This window comes from Bufo bufo, chromosome 1 (genome assembly GCF_905171765.1).
Source record: "Bufo bufo chromosome 1, aBufBuf1.1, whole genome shotgun sequence".
Taxonomy (NCBI): Eukaryota; Metazoa; Chordata; class Amphibia; order Anura; family Bufonidae; genus Bufo; species Bufo bufo.
The window spans coordinates 179,229,707-179,252,682 of record NC_053389.1 but is presented as its reverse complement, the minus strand read 5'-3'; the positions used below and the strand labels follow the sequence as shown (position 1 = coordinate 179,252,682).

Sequence of the window (22,976 nt, the reverse complement as noted above, 5' to 3'; positions counted from 1 at the left end):
ATGTAGACTCAAAGTAGGCAGTCTAAAGATATATCAAATATATCACTTACACTTAAAGTATGTCTGACCTCACACCACCTATTGAATGGTTTACTTTATGCCAAAATTTTGATGCATGTTGTAACATTTAAACCAAGCAGTAAGTGTAAGTGTGGCCTCATTCAATAACAATAAATACCTAGTGAGGCTCCAGAAGTGTCTAAAACATATAATAAATGTTGTATAAGGCATGCACACCAGTGTTTGGTGGAAATTGAGACAGAATTCTGGGACAACCAGCTTGGTAAATTTCCACTTTAGTCCTTTTAAAGAAACAGGTAACTGTGAAAAGGACACATAGCACTTCATTATCATAAAACATTTTGTCAGAGAATTTTTGACATGTCATAATGCCACCAAAAAGGAAGTGGAAACTCAGTCCTGTAATTTGTTTCAGAAGAACTTCCCTAATTCAACGCTGAGATTTCAAAGGGTTGATCTGCTGTCTGTGTGCAGTACACGAATATTGCCATGTCCTCAAATTCCTTTACAATCATTTTCTGTAAGTAGAAGATTCTCTTATAAAGGGATATATAAGAATGTTCAATGAGCAGCATACAGATTGTATACATTAGATTTATTATATTTTGTGCTTAGCATGTGTATTTGGGTTGTAGAGTTGTGAATTTCTGAAAGTATCAATGTAGTCATGAATTTGTCATTTAGTTCTAGTGTCTCAATGTTTGTACATTGTGATTAGAGTCCACAGCTTTCTTTTTCTTTGTGAAGAATGTAGCCAAGAATCACAGGCATTTTCAAAAACATTATAAGTGATATATATCTATAAGCAGCATTTACTGTGATCTGTATGTAAAATTACAAGTTCCTTCAGCTTCACACAGTGGACTGGGAAGTTTCTGTAACATCTGTTAATTTTCAGTTGGTAACCCTGATTAAGATAATTCATATTCTCACTTTCTAAACTGACGTTTGGCTGCACCAGCGAAGACTAATAATTCTCCGTTCACGTCATGTTTGTGATGTAGTATGTATATGACAGGAGCACTGGACCAAACCAGACATTGGTATACTTTAGTAGTTGACTATCCATCTCAATAAAAGGGTATTCCACAAAAAAAACATATCAGTGATATACAGATTTTTTAGTACTAATACTAGCTTATTTTGTACATTTTAGATTCTTGGCAAATACATTTTGTACAAAATAATTTGGGTCCGTCTGCCAAATGTCAAGGCTATCTCTGTAAGATGGGAAGATGGGAACCTAACAATAAATACTACCTGTTATGTGCCATAACAACTTGCATTTGTACTACAGTTTTTTTTTGGGGGGTTTTACAATGAGAGTCAATGCAGACATAGTACTATTTTCTACCCTATAGGTATACAGTTGAATACATACATTCAGTGTCAGTCGTTAATCGTGCAGCTGAGCGTATGTCCCAAATGCAGCATTAACAAAGTCTTGGTTTCATTTCAACTGTTCTCATGAACTTACAGGGAATGTGCCACGAGAAAGAGACCTATTGTTTAAATCAAGTTTTCATGTTAAACATATTTCTTTTAAGAAGTTTGGTAATTTTTTTGTTTGATAGTGACTGGCTGCCCATATGTGTTTTTACAGAGGTCACTAACAGACTTTAAACTAGCATATACACCTCTCTACATTGGTGCAGGTTCTAGCCTGGTAAAGGTTTCCTGAGCGGGGTGGAGTGGGTGCCCATATCTCCGATCCCAGTTGTTTAACCCCATAGATCCTGCAGTCAATAGCAACCGCAACAGCTAGGTGGTCTCAGAGAGAATGTGCTCCCTCTGACACTAATGAATACGACCATGGGGTGACAGTGCCTTTATATGGTAGTTGGCCTTCAAATTAAATCTCTCAGGTCTGTCTTCTGTAAATGTCTATTAGGCCCTGCCAAAGGCACAGTCTAATAGATTGCCCGTCAGTTTCTCTATTGACAACATAATACACTTTACTCCTTGTGGAAATAATAAGTGGAAAAATAGTTTTTATTCTGAAAAAGTAGTAAAATGTAAAAAAAATATAAAATAGAAATATATGGTAATATTGTAATCAATGTAATGATATTGACCAAAAAGATGTAAGAATATTGGGACGTGTTCAGGCAAAAACCATTTTTATTGTGCAAAATTAGCAAAAGTAAAAAAAATCTACATATACTTGGAATTATTTTCGTAATTGTTCTGACCATAGAATAAAGTTATCATGTTACTTCTGTTGCAATGTGAACAATGGCTGGCAGAAAAGCAGTTTTTTTTTATTATTCTCCACAGAAAGGGTTCATAAAAGTTACTCCATGAGTATGTACAGCAAAATAGTGCCAATAAAAACTACAACTTGTCCCACAAAACAAGCTCTCACACTGCTACATCAATGGAAAAACAATAAAATTATAATTTTTGGAATGAAACAATGAAAAAATGTAAAAAAATTGCATGATCACTAAGGTGTAAAACAGGCCGACCACTAAGGGGTTAAAGTTTTCCATGTCATTTAATATAAATACATATATATATCTTAGAGATGAGCGAATAATTGAAAAGATCGATTCGGCTGATTCGCCGAATTTTACAAAAAAATGTACTTTGGGACGAATTACTTTGTCACGAAACGCATTTTTTTGTTAGCAGCAGTTGCAATTACAGGGAGCTGCCGCCCCCGTCATTGTACCCCTCAGATGCCGCGTTCATACACGGGCCAGCCGCCGCCATCTTGCTTGAAAATCTGGAGTGAAATCTCGCGCGGCTGAAGATTATGTCATCACGCCGGCCGGTGTGGTCATGTCATACGTCACCACGCATGGGATTTTGGCCGAGATCTTCAATCAAGATGGAGGCCCGTCGTTAGCAAATGGAGGAGGCAAGTTTGAATTTTTTTAATTTTTTACACTATTCCAGGTTAAATCGATTCGCTGACACGTAGCACAAGGAAATTCGGCTTTGAGGCAAATCGAATTTATCCTGAAATTCGGATCAAATTCCACTTTGTGGGATTCGATTCGCTCATCTCTAATTATATATATATATATATATATATACACTCACCTAAAGAATTATTAGGAACACCATATTAATACGGTATTGGACCCCCTTTTGCCTTCAGAACTGCCTTAAGGGATGTTTTTCCCTTTTCACACCATTCTTTGTAAACCCTAGAAATGGTTGTGCGTGAAAATCCCAGTAACTGAGCAGATTGTGAAATACTCAGACCGGCCTGTCTGGCACCAACAACCATGCCACGCTCAAAATTGCTTAAATCACCTTTCTTTCCCATTCTGACATTCAGTTTGGAGTTCAGGAGATTGTCTTGACCAGGACCACCCCCCTAAATGCATTGAAGCAACTGCCATGTGATTGGTTGACTAGATTATTGCATTAATGAGAAATAGAACAGGTGTTCCTAATAATTCTTTAGGTAAGTGTATATATATATATATATATATATATATAAAAATAATATAACCCTGCTATTTTTTCAATGGCCACTAAGCAAGATAATTAGTCAATGCTTCCTGTTCTGTAGAGATGACTTTATAGCATTAATTTTATTATCATCAAAGGCAGGATTACAATGACAGATAATACACATATAGATGACATAGGACCCCGTTTTCACAATAGATGATGGTCACAACTTATTTACTCCACCTCTCTGCACAATGACCTCTGCACAGGTTGCAGATTATGTCTAGAAAACTCTCACATAGAAGTCCTTTCCAGACTCCAGAATCCCCTCAAGACTATTATAACTATGGTTCACGGTGGCTGCTGTAAAGCATATACGGCACCTAAATTTTGTCAATCATGGTCAGTAAATAGAATAAAAATCTATGGATTAGAATAAAATCAAATTAGAAAAAAAAAGGATGTGTGTCACCATCTGGTTTTAATTGACATAAAAATAATACTTTTCCATAATTTTAACTAAGTTTTTTGTGAAATGGAGGTGATCGAAAATTTCAAGTTCTGGCATTAGGATTTTTTCTACAGCATTTCTAATGCTGGGATAAATAACGTGACATATTAACCCCATAAGGACCCATGACATACATGTACGTCATATCTGGCCGGAACTTAAAGACTAGTGACGTACATGTACTTCATGGTGATCAGGCGGGTGCAGGATCAGTGGCAGGGATCAGTCACTAATAGCCGGACCCCTCCTGTATGCGCCGGCATTGATGAAAACACCGATGTCGTCGCATTAATCCTTGCACAGCCGCGTTCAGCGCTGACCGCGGCATTTGTGATGTATGGGGAGGGAGGGAGCTGCCATCAGGTCCCCGCGCTGCTGTGACAAGGACCTGATGGCAGGGAGGGCAGCCCGATGCCTTACCTTATACTGGTAATACACTTACAGACAATGCATTACAATACAGAAGTATTGTAATGCATTGTAAAGGGGATCAGACCCCCAAAAGTTGAAATCCCAGAGTGGGACAAAAAAAATTAAAAGTTTCAAGTGAAAAAAAAAGCGTCCTTTTTCCAAAATGAAGTTAAAAAAAAATGTGAAAAAGGGAAAAGTAGACATATTAGGTATCTACGCATCCATAAAGACACAAATACAATTTCTGTGTGATCCCAGGAATATAAAATGAGCAGCAGTCCCAAAATTCGGAGTAAGTCCCTTCTCCAATAAAATCAAAAGAGTACATACATATGGGTCCGGGCTAAACTGCAATGGGGAGTTTTTTTTCACAAACAGGCAGTCTTCACAGAGATTTCACAGCTTCACAGATGCATCCCCGGTATATGGTCTTGATATCAACCAGCAAAGCGACTTCCTTCAAGAGGAACAGATCATAGTGCATTACCCAAATCATCTTTAAAAAGGTATAATTTATTGTGCTTACAATAAGACAACTTGCATATAGCGTGTAAACTTGCCCGACCCGGGTTTCGCCTTCGCTTCATCTGGGGTGTCACATTCAAATCCACCCGAACTCTGATTTAAATAATCCCTGATCACATGAGTTTAAAATAACATGTAATTTCCGGGTTTCCCGAATGCAAATTAATAAAAATCACAAAATGTTCTCATATATAAAAATTGAATTAAAATAAAAAAGCCCACGGCATATATTCAAAACTTACAGCGATAAATGTAGAAATCTACGCGTCCATATCGCCCGGCATTATAAAACTATCACATGACCTAACCCCTCAGATGAACACCGTCAAAAAAATAAAATAAATACTGTGCTAAAAAAAACTTTTTTGTCACCTTACATCACTAAAAGTGCAACACCAAGCGATCATAAAAGGCGTATGCCCCCCCAAAATAGTATCAATCTAACCATCACATCATCCCGCAAAAAATAAGCCTCTACCTAATACAATCGCCCAAAAAAAAAAAAATTGACTATGGAGACACTAAAACATGATTTTTTTGTTTCAAAAATGCTTTTATTGTGTTAAATGTAAAAAAAAAAATAATAAATAAATTTAAAAAATTGACATTTTAGGTATCGCCGCGTCCGTAAGAACCTGCTCTATAAAAATACCATTTAGCCTAATCCCTCAGGTGAACACAGTAAAACAGATAAAATAAAAACTGTGTCAAAAAAGCCATTTTTTGTCACCTTACATAACAAAAAGTGTAATAGCAAACGATTAAAAAGTCATATGAGCGCCAAAATAGTGCCAATCAAACAGTCTTCTCACCCCACAAAAATTATACCCTACCTAAGACAATTGCCCAAAAAATAAAAGTAAACTATGTCTCTGAGACTATGGAGACACTAAAACATGATTTTTTGGGGGTTTAAAAAACAATATTATTGTGTAAAACTTAAATAAATTAAAAAACAAAAGTATACATATTAGGTATTGCCACGTCCATAAGGACTTGCTCTATAAAAATATTACATGATGTAACCCCACAGGTGTACACCGTAAAAAATAAAAACTGTCAAAAAGCCATTTTTTTGTCACCTTACATCACAAATAGTGTAATAGCAAGTGATCAAAAAGTCATACGCACCCCCAAAATCACACCATTCAAACCATCATCCCAGGTGATTTTAATTAGCAGGAGTCTGCATAAGGGCTCATTCACACGAACGTGTGCTTCCCGTTGCCATTTTGCGGACCTCATTTGCGGATCCGCAATATATGGGCACAGTTCTGTGTGCATTCACTTGAATGGGTCTGCAAATCCGGAGATGTGGAATGGTGCGGAATGGAAGCACGGAACAGAACACTACGTAAGCACTCCGGAGTGCTTCCTGGGGTTCCGTTCCGTGCCTCCGCACCGCAAAAAGATAGAACTTGCTCTATATTTTTGCCGAACGGACGGATCGTTGACCCATTCACTTGATCCCCATGCAGCTGGGCCACGGTTGGTGCTCCTGCATTGCGGACTGCAATTTGTGGTCCACAGCACGGGCACAGGCTTTACACAGTTGTGTGAACAAGCCCTAAGGGTGTATAAATTCCTGCCACCTCTCAGTTGGAGTTCCTGAGAGCATGTGATAAGCTTTCACAACTGTTCACATGGTGCGGTGCTGTGCGGTAACCATTGTTGCTTTGGTGCTGTGCTGGCGGGGCCCAGTGCCAGGGTGGCTTTGCCAGACAGCGGGGGCGCTGTTTGGCTGCTGGGTACCGCAACCTGTTAGTGCAGTGCTGCGGCGCCGGTGGTCGCCGTGCCAAATTTAGAGTAGAATCCCACTCAAGGAGGCTACCTTGTTGTGGGGAGTGGGCCTATGCTTTTTGATCAAATTGTATACTAATGCCTCATGTACAGTATGCAACATAGGGGTAGGTATATGAAAAATTGTGCTGAGAAGCAGTTATTAGATAGAAGCATAGTACTGAGGATGTGCGATCCAGTTTCACTCTCACATTTTACATGTTTTGTAGAATCTCTCCTTTTTTTCCCCTCTGGTATTAGCTCCCCTCTTTATTCAGCCCAGGTGATTTTAATTAGCAGGAGTCTGCATAAGGGCTCGTTCACACGAACGTATGTGTTCCGTTTCTGTATTGCGGACCGCATATGCAAATCCGCTGTACACGGACACCATTCCGTGTGCATTCCGCATCACGGATGCGGACCTATTCACTTCAATGGGTCCGCAAATCCAGAGATGCGGAACGGTGTGAAACGGATACAAGGAATGGAACGCTAATGAAGCAATACGGAGTGCTTCCATGGGGTTCCGTTCCGTACTTCCATTCCGCAAAAATATAGAACTTTCTCTGTCTTTTTGCAGAACGGAAGGATGCGGACCTATTCAAAGTTCAATGGGTCTGGATCCGTCCCGGAGCCTGCACGAACATTCTCCGTGCATTGGGGACCACAAATTGCATTGCCCAATGCACGGAATGGAACACATACGTTCCTGTGAACAAGCCCTAAGGGTGTATAAATTCCTACCACCTCTCAGTTGGAGTTTCTGAGAACATGTGATAAGGTGAGCTTTGACAACTGTTCACATGGTGCAGTGCTGTGCACCGGACATTGTTGCTTTGGTGCTGTGCTAGTGGGTTGGTGGGGCCCAGTGCTAAGGTGGCTTTGCCAGATAGCGGAGGCGCTGTTTGGCTGATGGGTGCCGCTGCCTGTTAATGCGGTGCTGCATTGCCGGTGGTCGCCGCGCCAAATTTAGAGTAGGTTCCCACTCAAGGAGGCAACCTTGTGAGTGGGCATATGCTTTTTGATAAAATTGTATACTAATGCCTCACGTACAGTATGCAAAATAGGGGTAGGTATACAACAAATTTCGCTGAGAAGCGTTATTAAGTATGCTGAGAAGCAGTTATTAGATAAAAGCATAGTATTGAGAATGTGCGATCCAGTTTCACTCTCACATTTTACAAACTGGCATTATAACAAATAATTGTGTTAATTTTTTCTATTTATACTAATATTGTTACCTCTAGTATGTAACCTCATGTATTCCTATTTATATTGTTATCCTGTATCACTACTTTCTTTTGTATATATGTTGCCTTGACTACCTGACGTCATATCCTATGACGCCAGATTTAGCGGGCTATTTAAATCCTGTCTGCTCTATACTAATTTGTTTGACAAAGACTCGATTTGTCGAAACGCGTCACTTATCTGTCCTCTGTGGCAATAAATAGTATTGTATATACTTCAGCGAGTGCCAGTCCTCTTCTCTGTATAGCTGCGGGACGCCGACCCTGGACACATGCACCGCGCATGAATATTGGAGTGCCGGCTGCCTTACGCTCTGATTTTACAAACCGTCATCTCATCCCGCAAATAATTAGACCCTACCTACCCTACCTAAAACTAGGGCTCTCAGAATATGAAGACACTGAAACATGATTTTTTTGTTAAAAAAATGCTGTTATTGCGTAAAACTTAAATAAAAAAAGTATACATACCCATATTAGTTATTGCCACGTCCATAAGAACCTGCTGTCTAAAAATATCACATGAACTAACCCCTCAGGTGAGCACAGTAAAAAAAAAAAATAATAATTTTTGTTACCTTACACCACAAAAAGTGTAATAACAAGCGATCAAAAAGTCATATGCACCATAAAACAGTACCCATAAAACAGGCAACTCATACCAAAAAAAATGAGCCCCTACATAAAAAAACATAGAAACATAGAATGTGTCGGCAGATAAGAACCATTTGGCCCATCTAGTCTGCCCAATATATCTGGATCCTATGAATAGCCCCTGGCCCTATCTTATATGAAGGATAGCCTTATGCCTATCCCATGCATGCTTAAACCCCTTCACTGTATTTGCAGCTACCACTTCTGCAGGAAGGCTATTCCATGCATCCACTACTCTCTCAGTAAAGTAATACTTCCTTATATTACTTTTAAACCTTTGCCCCTCTAATTTAAAACTGTGTCCTCTTGTGGTAGTTTTTCTTCTTTTAAATATGCTCTCCTCCTTTACCGAGTTGATTCCCTTTATGTATTTAAAAGTTTCTATCATATCCCCTCTGTCTCTTCTTTCTTCCAAGCTATACATATTAAGGTCCTTTAACCTTTCCTGGTAAGTTTTATCCTGCAATCCATGTACTAGTTTAGTAGCTCTTCTCTGAACTCTCTCTAGAGTATCTATATCCTTCTGGAGATATGGCCTCCAGTACTGCGCACAATACTCCAAGTGAGGTCTCACCAGTGTTCTGTACAGCGGCATAAGCACTTCACTCTTTCTACTGCTTATACCTCTCCCTATACATCCAAGCATTCTGCTGGCATTTCGTGCTGCTCTATTACATTGTCTTCCCACCTTTAAGACTTCTGAAATAATTACTCCTAAATCCCTTTCCTCAGATACTAAGGTCAGGACTGTGTCAATTATTCTATATTCTGCCCTTGGGTTTTTACGCCCCAGGTGCATTATCTTGCACTTATCCACATTAAATTTCAGTTGCCAGAGTTCTGACCATTCTTCTAGTTTTCCTAAATCCTTTTCCATTTGGCGTTTCCCTCCAGGAACATCAACCCTGTTACATATCTTTGTGTCATCAGCAAAAAGACAAACCTTACCATCGAGGCCTTTTGCAATATCACTTATGAAGATATTAAACAAAATTGGTCCCAGTACAGATCCCTGTGGAACCCCACTGGTAACATGACCTTGTTTTGAATGTTCTCCATTGACTACAACCCTCTGTTGTCTGTCACTCAGCCACTGCCTAATCCACTCAACAATATGGGAGTCCATGCTCAATGACTGCAGTTTATTGATAAGTCTTCTATGTGGGACAGTGTCAAAAGCCTTACTAAAATCTAGATATGCGATGTCTACTGCACCTCCACCGTCTATTATTTTAGTCACCCAGTCAAAAAAATCTCTAAGATTTGTTTGACATGATCTCCCTGAAGTAAACCCATGTTGTTTTTCATCTTGCAATCCATGGGATTTTAGATGTTCCACAATCCTATCCTTTAATAGGGTTTCCATTAATTTGCCTACTATTGATGTCAGACTCACTGGTCTATAGTTGCTCGATTCCTCCCTACTACCTTTCTTGTGAATGGGCACGACATTTGCCAATTTCCAATCTTCCGGGACGACTCCTGTTACTAATGATTGGTTAAATAAATCTGTTAACGGTTTTGCCAGCTCACCACTAAGCTCTTTTAATAATTTTGGGTGTATCTCATCAGGCCCCTGTGACTTATTGGTCTTCACCTTAGACAGCAAACTTAGAACATCTTCCTCTGTAAAGATACATGCATCAAGCGATTTATTAGTCATCCTTTCTAGTGGAGGTCCTTCTCCTTTTTCTTTTGTAAAAACTGAACAGAAGTATTCATTAAGGCAGTCGGCTAGCCCTTTATTCTCTTCTACATACCTTCCGTCCTTTGTTTTTAATTTAGTTATTCCTTGTTTTAATTTCCTTTTTTTATTTATATATCTGAAGAATGTCTTATCCCCTTTTTTCATAGACTGAGCTAGTTTTTCTTCTGCCTGCGCTTTAGAAGTTCTTATAACTTGCTTGGCCTCTTTCTACCTAATCTTGTAGATTTCCTTATCTTCATTGCTCTGGTTTTTTTTATAATTACAAAATGCTAGCTTTTTATTTTTAATGATTTGGGCCACTTCTGCTGAGTACCACAGTGGTCTCTTCCTTTTTTTGCTTTTACTGACAAGTCTAATGCAATTTTCTGTTGCCTTCAATAATGCACCTTTTAAGTAGTCCCATTTCTCCTGGACTCCATGTAATCCGTTCCAGTCTGATAAGGACTCATTTATGACTAATTTCATTTTTGAAAAGTCTGTTTTTCTAAAATCTAAAACTTTTGTTTTTGTGTGGTGGGACTCTTTCACAGTTCTTATATTAAACCACACTGACTGGTGATCACTAGATCCCAAGGTTTCGCCTACAATGACATCATATACCGAATCCCCATTTGTGAATACCAAATCCAAAATGGCCTCCCTCTGGGTTGGCTCCTCAACCACTTGTTGTAGAGATAACCCCAGTAGGGAATTTAGAATATCTGTACTCCTGGTAGAACTTGCTATTTTGGTTTTCCAGTTTATATCTGGAAGATTGAAATCTCCCATAATGATAACTTCTCCTTTCATTGTCATTTTAGCTATTTCTTCAACTAGTAGATCATCTAGTTCTTTAACTTGACCAGGTGGTCTATATATATCACACCTACACGAGTTACTGCATGGTTAGCAAACTGCAACGTAACCCAAACTGACTCTATGTTGGCCTCACCAACTTGTATTAGGTTAGATTTAATGCTATCTTTCACATACAGGGCCACTCCTCCTCCTTTCTTGCCTTCTCTGTCTCTTCTGTATAAAGAGTACCCTGGTATGGTTATGTCCCAGTCATTTCTTTCATTAAACCATGTCTCCGTAACAGCCACTAAATCTACATTCTCAGATGCCATTATTGACCCAAGTTCATTGATTTTTTTACCTAAACTGCGAGCATTTGTAGACAGGACTCTGAGCTTATCATTTCTTAACCTCTGTGCTTCTGACCTGTTCTGGCATTGTTTCGGGGGGCAATTGGACTCTTTTATTTTTACTCTTTTGCCCCCCCCCCCCACCCCTTCCTAGTTTAAATACTCTTTCGCAAATTCTTGGAGTTGTTCACTAAGTACATTTGTTCCTTTGAGAGAAAGATGCAAACCATCTTTTTTGTACAGTTCCTTTCTATTCCAAGTAGAGCTATCATGAGAAACAAAGCCAAATCCTTGCTCTTGACACCATTTACCAAGCCATGTGTTGAACTCCTTTATGCGCCTCTGCCTATCATTCTGAACATTATGCACAGGCAGAACTTCAGAAAATGAAATGGTGGATGCAAAATCCTGTACGTCATTACCAAGTGTGATAAAAGATTTTTTCACCTCTGACACTTCATTGCAAGCCAGGTCATTTGTCCCTAGATCGACAAGAACATCCACGTCCCCTTCCTGCTTTGCTTGCGCAACAATATTAATAATACGTCTTCTATCTCTTCTAGCAGTAGCCCCAGGGAGACATCTCACAAAACCATTTTGTTTAAGCTCCACACTTCTTATGATTGAATCACCCAGCAACAGCTGCTTCCTTTGAGACTTCACTTTATCTTTTTTGATGCATACATTAGACATAGGAGTCGATGGTTTCACACCCTCTGTGCTTGAGTCCATATCCATGTTGTCCTTACATTCTGAGAGTGCTGCAAATGAATTATGGAGAACCACCGACTGTGGGACATGTCTTCTATCCACCACTCTAAGACTTCCAGAACCTACAGTAACCCATCTGCTATTTCTGGGGGTCCTCTGTGACAGTGGCATTACAGCAGTCCTAGCTGGAGTTTGTTTAACAGATAATTTAAATATTTCAAAAATGCTTTATTATGTAAATCTGAAACAAGCAATCATAAAAAATAGTAATATTTGGTATTTTCGCGTCTGTAACAACCTGCTATATAAAAATACCATTTGATATAACCTGTCAGATGAACATTGTAAATAAAAAAAAAGGGGTGCCAAAACAGCTATTTTTTGTTAACTTGCTTTATAAAAAGTGTAATATAGAGCAACCAAAAATCATATGTACCCTAAAATAGTACCAACAAAACTGCCACCTTCTCCCGTAGTTTCCAAAATGGGGTCATTTATTTGGAGTTTCTACTCTAGGGGTGCATCAAACGTGACATGGCAGCCTAAAATTATCCCAGGGAAATCTGCCTTCCAAAAACCATATGGCATTCCTTTCCTTCTGTGCCCTGCCGTGTGCCCGTACAGCAGTTTACGACCACATATGGGGTGTTTCTGTAAACTACCGAATCAGGGCCATAAATATTGAGTTTTGTTTGGCTGTTAACCCTTACTTTGTTACTGGAAAAAATTGAATATCTACCAAAACAGTGAAATTCTGAAATTTCATCTACATATACCTTTAATTCTTGTGGAACACCTAAAGGGTTACGAAAGTTTGTAAAATCAGTTTTGAATACCTTGAGGGGCGTAGTTTCTAAAATGAGGCGATTTATGGGTGGTTTTTAATATGTAAGCCCCAGAAAGGGACTTCATAACTGAACTGGTCCTGAAATAAATTGGGTTTTGGAAATTTTCAGATTTGCTTCTAAAGTTCGAAGCCTTCTAACGTCCCAAAAAAATAAAGTGTCATTTTCAAAATGATCCAAACATGAAGTAGACATATGGGGAATGTAAAGTAATAACTATTTTTTGAGGTATTACTATTATAAAAGTAGAGAAATAGAAATTCGTACATTTGCTAATTTTTCAATTTTTTTTTGTCAATTTGGTATTTGTTTAGAAATAAAAATGAAATATTTTGACTCAATTTTACCACTGTCATGAAGTACAACATGTGACGAGGAAACAATCTCGGAATGGCCTGGATAAGTAAAAGCGCTTTAAAGTTATTACCACATAAAGTGACACATGTCAGATTTGCTAAAAATGGCCTGGTCCTTAAGGTGAAAAATGGCAGGGTCCTTATGGGGTTAATAGCTCAGGTATATTCTTTTTTTTTTTTCTTGAAGTGGTATTTCACACATTGTATTAAAGTAATGTTCAAACTGTGGCTGAATTGATTCATTAATTCATTGATTTTGTTTTGTGGTTTATATAAATTGCAATTATGCCAACTGCATACAGTACTGCAATGTGGGTTTTGATAGAAACAGTTTCAGAAAGATTTGTAAAACTCCAGAAAAGCCACATTTATTTTGCCCTCTCTTGGACCTTCACATACAATATGAAACATATAATTCAATACAAATGACATTTACAAAATGATGCCAACATAAAGTAGACAAATAGTAAAAGTTAATAACTATTTTATGAATTATCACTATCCATCTTAAAAGCTGAAAATTCTAATTTAGAACAGTAAATCTTTCCAAATTTTTGGTAGGTTTAGTTTAAAAAATAATAAATAAATAAATGTAAAATATACTGACTCAAATTTACCACTAACATGAAGTACGATGTGTCACAAGAAAACAATCTCAGATTCAGATATGGAAAAGCATTCTAAAGTTATAACCACATAGTGACACGTCAGATTTGCAAATTTTCAGGAAGGTGAAAAATGGCACATCTGGAAGGGGTTAATGGCACAGACTAGTTTGATACCTAAAGAAAAGTGATTTTCTCCACATTTAAAAATTCATAACTTTTTTAGTTTTCTATAGTTGTATGTGGGCTTGTTTTCGTGGTATGAGTTGTATATTTCAGTGGCACCATTTTGGGGAACATATAACTTATTGTAAAATTGTTTTAACTGTTTATGGGGGAATTAAAAAAAGCAATTCTGTCTTTAGTTTTTTTCCATTTTAAATTCTCTGCCATTCACCGTGCAGCATTCTGTAATTAATGTTACCTGTATTCTGTGGGTTGGTATGATTATGGCGTTACTCAGGGGTGCACCACCAATGAGGCCAGGTGTGGTGATCCCCTCAGGCAGCACCAGGTAGGTGCAAGAGGGGGGCAGCCTAAGGGCCATGGGCTGAAGGGAAGGGGTTAGGTTAAGAAATTGGCAGTGGGAAAGGGAGGCGCATTGCACCCGCACTGAATCCGGACCCATTCACTTCAATGGGGCTGTGCAGATGAGCTGTGATTTTCATGCATCACTTGTGCATTCCGTGAAAATTGGAGCATGTTCTATATTCTGCGTTTTTCACACAAAGCAGGCCCCATAGAAATGAATGGGGCTGCGGTGCGATTTTCACGCATGGTTGCTAGGAGATGATAGGGATCAAAGCAACCCTGGACCCCATTAAAGTGTATTCACTGTATTATTTTCCCTTATAACATTGTTATAAGGGAAAATAATAGCATTCTTAATACAGAATGCGCGCTAAAATGTGGATTGAGGGGTTAAAAAAAAATAAAAAATTAACTCACCTTATCCAATTGATCGTGCAGCCGGCATCGTTTTCTTGCTTCTTCATTTAGGACCTGCAAAAGGACCTATGATGACGTAATCGGGCTCACCACGTGGTGAGCGCGGTGACATCAGCGCAGGTCCTGCTGAATGAAGATAGAAGATTTCTTACGTCATCAAAGGTCCATTTGCAGGTCCTGAAAGAAGAAGCAAGAAGACGATGCCAGCTGCGCGATCAATTGGATAAGGTGAGTGAATTTTTTACATTTTTTTTAACCCCTCAATCCACATTTTAGTAAGCATTCTGTATTAAGAATGCTATTATTTTGCTTTATAACTATGTAATAAAGCAGGCATGCTCAACCTGCAGCCCTTCAGCTGTTGTAAAACTACAACTCCCACAATGCCCTGCTGTAGGCTGTTCAGGCATGCTGGGAGTTGTAGTTTTGCAACAGCTGGAGGGCCGCAGGTTGAGCATTCCTGTTATAAAGGAATATAATAAAATGAATAGAACACCTAACCCAAACCCGAACTTCAGTGAAGAAGTTCGGGTTCGGTGTCTGGGTACCACATTCAGTTTTTTCTCACGCGTGTGCAAAACGCATTGCACTCACGCGGAAAAAAACGGAACATCGGAACACAATCGCAGTCAAAACTGACTGCAATTGAGTGCCTACTTGCGCGGTTTTCCCGCAATGCACACGCGACGCATCCAGAGCAAATCCAGGACGCCCGTGTGAAAGAGGCCTTAAACTGTTTTTCGTTACAAGGTTTAATGAATCTTTTCCCTCAAAACTGTATATCATTCTGGTCAGCTTCTTCTGCTCTATCATCTGCTGCTGCCGATTGCATTGCATTTCATAGTGACAGGTCTTCTTAAAAAAAAAAAAAATATGATGTTTTTGTGCCGCTGTATTCTGATAGCCATAACTTTTTAATTTTGTTGTCAATAATGCTGTATGTAGGCTTGTTTTATGCAGGAAAGTAGTAGTTATCACTGGTACCAATTTGCTAAATATGACTATTCGTTCACTTTTTGATCCAATTTTTTGGGAAAAGAGATGAACAAATAAAGAAATTCTAGAATTGTATTTACATTTTTATGCCTTTTTTCTGTGTGGTATAATACACATTTAAATATCAATTATTATAGTTTTGTTGTTTTTCTACTTTTGGGCAAAAGAATAGCCACCTGCACACATTGTGGAATACGGGTGGTTTCTCGGTGTGGATTTACGGACGGAAAAACAGCAGCATATCACAGAACCAGCAAAGTGTTTGAGATTACACATATCTCATGTACACTTTGTGGATTTTTTTCCATGTGAAATTTGACCTGCATTACAGTCAATTATGTTTACAGTTTTAGCTGCGGATTTCACCCTTTTCAATGGAAGGTTGAGATCTGTGGCAAAACCGCATCAAATCCGAACCAAAAACCGCTGTTAGAACATCGCACATTTTGGTGTGGATATGCTGCAGAAACGCACATAAATATGCATGGAGATTCCTGCTGATCTTATATGCATTCTTCCGCACCCTTTTGCAGGTACCCTAAGGGCACCTGCACACGGTTCCGATTTGTGTGCAGGGAACCTATACTAAAACCGCACCATTTATTTATCAGGCTGATTTTCTGCAAATCTCACCCTTCCATTGAAAAGGGTGAAATCCACGCATGAAAAATGCAACAACAATTGACATGCTGCAAAATCCACACAGCAGGTCAATATCTGCACATAAGGGCTCATGCACACGGCTGTTGGGCATTTTTTGGTACGCAAATTGTGATATACAAAACACGGATACCGGCTGTGTGCATTCGGCATTTTGCAGAACAGAAGGTCCGGCCCTAATAGAACAGTCCTACCCTGTTCTGTAATGCGGACAATAATGGGACATGTTCTATTTTTTGGCGGAACGGCCATTCAGACAAATGGACACGGAATTCACACAGCGTCATTCCCGTTTTTTGCAGTGTCATTGAAGTGAATGGTACCTCATATGGTCCGCAAAATAAACAAACACTCATGTGCATGAGCCCTAAGAAAAAAGTGTACATGACATTTGTCTAATCTCATACACGTTGCTGGTACTGTATTACGCTGCGTTTCTTCAGAATAAAATCCATGTGAAAAAAAGCCAACTGCACAGGAGTGCGGGTGAACGCACATGAGATCCGCACGAATTTCCATGCTTTTCTGCAGCATATCCACAGTTTATTAACAGTGGATTTTAGAGATAGTACCCCTCAAATCTGACTTAGGCCTCTCACCCAGTAGAGAGTACTGGGTGAGAGGCCTAAGTCTCTACTTTGAACTGATGAGGGGCAATCACCCTGAAACAGCTATCTGCAGATGAGATGCTGGCTTATTTATTATGCAGTCATGTCCCAAGGCTGATTTAAAAGGGTCAAACATTGACTTATAGGATAGCTGCCTGTCAGGACTTGAACCCAGGGACTTCTGTGTCCCAGGCTGCAGCTCTTCCAACTGAGCTATTTCTGGACAGCTCCTGTTCTGACCTTAATCCTAGCTCCCTGTGCCTCTAGTTTCAGTTCCCGCCTCTCTGGTTTGCTCCACCCGTTCCCTGATTGAACATCCTATTTAAACCCAGCCTTGCACTTCCTGCCTTGCGAGATTATTGTGCTCTTGTAATCAAGCTGCTCTCTCCTGCTCTGCTGCTCATACTGAAGCTCATCTTGTGCATCGACCACTGGCTTCTTCCTCACTACATTATCGGCCTTGCAATTACCCTAAGTAGTCGCAATAAAAGACTCCGAACCAGACCCGGACCATTAGAGATTGATGCCATCCGAAAACCTCTTAGTGCAGTAGAGAAAGAGGCGCCGTGCAGAAAATCTGTGCCTCTATTGTGGGGACTCAGGACATTATGCCATTAACTGTCCCAACAAGTTTCAAAGGTCTATAGCCTGCACTAGTGCTAAGGCAGATAACAATTTTGAACTTTCTGAACTGCCAGATTCAGTTATGCAGACCATCTCATCTGTAATGGTCCAGGTCTGGTTCAGAGTCTTTTATTGCAACTACTTAGGGTAATTGCAAGGCCAATAACATAGTCGGGAGGAAGCCAGTGGTTGATGCACAAGATGAGCGTCAATATTAGAGGAGTAGGCAAATGCCATATAGTCAGGAAGAAGACAGTGGTCGATGCAGAAGATGAGTGTCAGTATTAGCAGCAGAGCAGGAGAGACTAGCTTGATCACAAGCTGAGAGCACAATGATCTCAGAAGGCAGGAAGTGCAAGGCTGGGTTTAAATAGGATGTTCAATCGGGGAACATGGTGGAGCAAACCAGAGAGGCGGGAACTGAAGCTAGAGGCACAGGGAACTAGGTTTCAGGTCAGCACAGGAGCTGTCTAGAAAGCTGAATAGCTCAGTTGGAAGAGCTGCACCCTGGGTTCAAGTCACGTTCCAGACACATCTATTTTAGTAACTACTTGCATACCCCTTGTGATAACAATTCTGGAGCATCTGTTCTTATCCCTCTAAGTTATGCCATTATTTTTTATTTCTACTGAAAGTTATGAATGTATTGTTTGCAATAAAGGTACAGATGTGTGTTACATATATATTCGCAAATTTGTGATCTCCAGTCATTGTTTTCTTGATTGCGGAAATCGGCAATCAGAAAATTCACGTTTAAAAAATTCGCAACAAAGATTTGCGATATAAAAATTTGCGATCAACACTACTCCTAAAGTCAAAGATATTGCAGCTTTCTCATTGACCCACAAGCAAGAAGAAGTGAGGGATCATGGGTACTGATGAAAAAAATAAATCTTAAATTTTCGGAATTACGAAGATATAGCACTATATTCTAGATATTAGAAGCGACTAGAAGCGGTACTAGTGACTAGAAGCGGGGTTCTACCACATCTGCTGTCCTCTAGGGTAAAGTAGTATCTATATGTGACATCATCACACTTACCTGTACTTGCAGACGAGAGTCCGCGATGTTGATGTGTAGTTGTGAATACTTGATAGTTCTCCCGATCCTCCAGTCCGGTGGAAGCAGTCAGGCTGGGTAGTTGGAAAACGTGGCCCAGCCGGCAGCATGTTTCCTATTTAAAAGAACTTGCACTCCAGATCGGAGCGCCAGTGACGTCACGCTGGCTTGCAGCTACAGAAACTGTTGTGGACGAGAAATCCGATAGGTTTCGAAAGGATCGCTTTTCTTCCTCAGGGATAGGGTCCTCTTGCCTGTGCTTCTCCTTAAGATTCCTTTTGGGGCGGGGTTATACAAGTCAGGTTATTACAATGTAGTCTTTAAGTTAGGGTGACAGAACCCAGTTTCAGTTATCAAATGCGAATAGCTCCACTTCGCTGTTTAGTCCAATGGGGGCAAGGCTATTCAAATAAAAAATCCATCTTGTCTCAGCGCGTGACAGGTATTTTATTAAATCACATTCTCTCCTTCCAGTTTTTACCGTCTCGATGCCACATACTGATGACCCTTCCAATTGGTATCATATATTTCCAGGTAATGTCTGCATGGGGGATGACTCTCATATTTTCTCCCAATATTGTATATGTGTTCCCTTATACGTTCCTGTAGTGGTCTTTTTGTTCTGCCTATATATATATATATATATATATATTTTCACATGAGCAGATTATTCTATATATCACACTTTCACTGTAGCATGTGATATGTTGTTTTATTGTGTGTGTAAAGGAACCTTCTTTGTCTTTTATTTCATAAACTGGTTTGGTGGTTGATAATTTTCTGCAGCACATGCATCTTTTACATGGTAAGAACCCGTTTGGAACCCCTGTTATGTTATCAATATTAGCGGCCTTTTTAAAAATGGAGCAGGCTTTTTCCGTAATATGTCCACCTATAGTTTTACCTTGTCACAGGATGTCCCAGTGTTTGTTAACTATACTTCTTAAAATGCCTGATTAGTTATTATTAGAGAGGAGTGAATTTTTCAAAAATTCGATTTGGAGAGTTCGCAGAATTTCCCAAAAAGATATGATTCGTTCCAAAATTATTGGTGACGAAGCCCGTTAAAAATCAGCTATTTTCTAGCTGCAGAGAGTCTGTATATTGGTGTAGAACACTGTGCATTGCAGAAACATGCATAGGTAGTCCGCTGTGGTAGTAAAACAGTACTGTGAGTAAGTATGACACGCAGATGACAGGTGTCACTCTGAGAATCACTCAACACTTCACTTATTTGGTCAGTTACGGGGCCAAAACTTACCAAATACCTCAAATATGAACTCAGCTTTACAGGTCAGTGTTAGCGCCAGGTATAAAAAAAACGTGCAGTGGTCTAAGATTCTACTATAGAGTGAAAGAGCGCACTCCTTTTACACAGTCATCAGCTGATTCCACGTAGATTTCTACAGAACCTGTTCTGTTACACACTGATATAAGTAGTGCCCCCCTGACAGAGTGGAGAGGGTGTCAGCAGTAAGTTTGTATTGATGTCACTGTTTATTTTGCACTTCTTCTGATCTGTCATAAGAACAACCCCCCAAAAAAACAGATCCGGTCTTTTAAGCACCCAGCTTACATGGTCAGCATTTTGTCAGTAATCCATCATTATTGCTAGGGCCAAAAAAAACAAAACAACAGGAGTGGATACTAAACAGAGACGACACGTGATTGGAAAGTTTGCATGTCTTCTGTGTTTTGTACCCACTCCTGCTTTTGGCTTCCAATTCTTGAGCGTATCCTGATGCAAAATAGGGACTGTGTGATACAGGCCTTACAAAGACAGGATCCGTTGTGTTTCTCATTTTTCCGTCCTTCTGACAGATCAGTAGAAGGGAAAAATAAATGGTGATGTCAACAAGGCCAAACAGGGACAATAGTGGCCCTGTCAGAGTAGGGAGGGTGGCAACCACATGAGGAGTCAACACAGTGGCCCACTTACATTATGGGAAGGGGGGCAACCGCATGATGAGTCAACACAATGGTCCAGTCACAGAGTGGTAAGGGTGGGAATCGCATGAGGAGTAAATACAGTGATCCAGTCGCAGAATGGTGAGGGTGGGAATCGCATGAGGAGTCAACACAATGGCCCAGTCACAGAGTGGTCCATGCTGACGTCATACTTGTCGGTGTGGGAATTTTTCATCAAGCCACTGGAAGACATTTTCCCCCCACCACTCCGGGTTGACTGCCTGCTACCGCTGCCTTCGTGAACCCGTGCACCGCTACTTCTTTCCGGATAGGTAGGCTCCTGCGTAGCAGGCAGTCTACCCCGGGCACGTTTGGCTACAAATTTCATACTGCTGCCACCCAGCTGACTCATGGCCGCGCTACCACCCTGCTGGCTCAGCTGCTGCCTCACGCACAAGCTGCCACCGTCTTCTCCTAATGATGACGAAGCCCCCTCTTCACCCGGCTCCCATATGCGTTTGGCTATATCATCATCCACCACTGTCTTCACGTCATTTATGTCACCCTCACCAGTCTCAGGGCCACGTGCCTGACCGCTTGCAACACCAGCTCCCACGCGACTCTCATCATCGCTACTTGCCTGCCAACCGGAGGAAGCAGTGGATTTCTCCTCCACAACTGTCTGCCAGACATACTGTACTGTAAAATTAACTGCAAGGGTAAAAGAGAAATTGTCACGATCAGTGTGCGGGAAAAACTCCACACTAAACACAGTAGGGAAGGGGAACAGTAACTGGGCCTAAAAACTAGGGAAGGAACAGGTCACCTCCTAAACAACCCTAATCTGGGCCCTAACTATCTATCAATATGAATAGACCTTGAAGGTAGGAATATTCATATGCTGGATACCTAGGCCCTTATATCCCTATAAGGCCCTGGAATGAGGTTAGGACCAGAGACAACCCATTCCTCTCCAGATGGACGAATGGAAGTCCCTGTCTGAGGCCCAGATACAAACAACAGGGAATATAACAAACACAAAACAATAAGAAAAGACAAGACTTATCTGAAAGTAGAAAACTTGCAACTCCAGAAGCACCACAGAATACAACCGACCAGCTAGTTAGAAGGCAGGAAGAAAATCTATAAACCGATCCACCAAGAGTGAGAAGCAGCTACTTATGGGAAAAGTAAGTTACCAACAAGCAAAACCTGAAGCAAGGGGTGTGGCATTCACCAAAACACAGACACAATAAAATCCACAGTGAACTTGTCAATTTAACCCACGAGTTGCCAATCTCTCCGATCTGCTGGTACCTGCCACGAAACGTCTGTGACAACAATAGTGTCAGGCTGCTATTTCGCACCAACTCCACAACTACTGATTGAAGCATTAAATTAAGTGTAAAAGAATTTGAACACCCTAAAATGTGTAGTTGTGAGATAGAGAAACCGTCACCATTGTCTGAATACTGTATACGTGCATATTGATTCATTAGCACTGTTATTCTGCTTTTTAACCACAAGATGCTGCTGTTTATTAACACAGCTAACATGTTGCAAGCAGGGATTTTTTTCTCTGAGAAAAGGTGGTGGAACTCACCCCCCCCCTCCCCTGGCCATGCCCCTACCCAACCATAGGACCGCCCCCTACCCGCCCCTAAGACCGCCCCTACCCACCCCTAGGACCGCCCCCCTAAAACCGCCCCTTTAGAGAACAGGGATGCAAGTAAAATTTGGGGGGGGGGCTATAAAAGTCCAGCCCAGCAAAGAAACCCCCCAGATGGGGATGGCACTGTTAATGGGGGATCGGAGGATGGCACTGTGATGGGGTGGAGGATCTGGGGATGGCATCCACAGATCCCCCATCCTATAACAGTGCCATCCACAGAACCCCCCCATCCTATAACAGTGCCATCCACAGACCCCCCCACCCCATAACAGTGCCATCCACAGACCCCCCCACCCCATAACAGTCCCATCCACAGACCCCCCCACCCCATAACAGTGCCATCCACAGACCCCCCTCCACCCCATAACAGTGCCATCCACAGACCCCTCCACCCCATAACAGTGCCATCCACAGACCCCCCTCCACCCCATAACAGTGCCATCCACAGACCCCCCTCCACCCCATAACAGTGCCATCCACAAACCCCCCTCCACCCCATAACAGTGCCATCCACAGACCCCCCTCCACCCCATAACAGTCCCATCCACAGACCCCCCCCACCCCATAACAGTGCCATCCACAGACCCCC

At 40.7% G+C, this 22,976-nt stretch overlaps 1 protein-coding gene across 1 annotated transcript in view; it reads left to right on the top strand.

The window, feature by feature from the left end:
- The first annotated feature begins 418 nt into the window (after positions 1–418).
- Positions 419–22,976, top strand: part of LOC121001602 — a 98,627-nt gene continuing 76,069 nt past the window's right edge. The window contains exon 1 of the mRNA XM_040432765.1: positions 419–541. Within this exon, the coding sequence (XP_040288699.1) occupies positions 511–541 (31 nt within the window). The 5' untranslated portion in view covers positions 419–510. The remainder of the gene's footprint in view (positions 542–22,976) is intronic.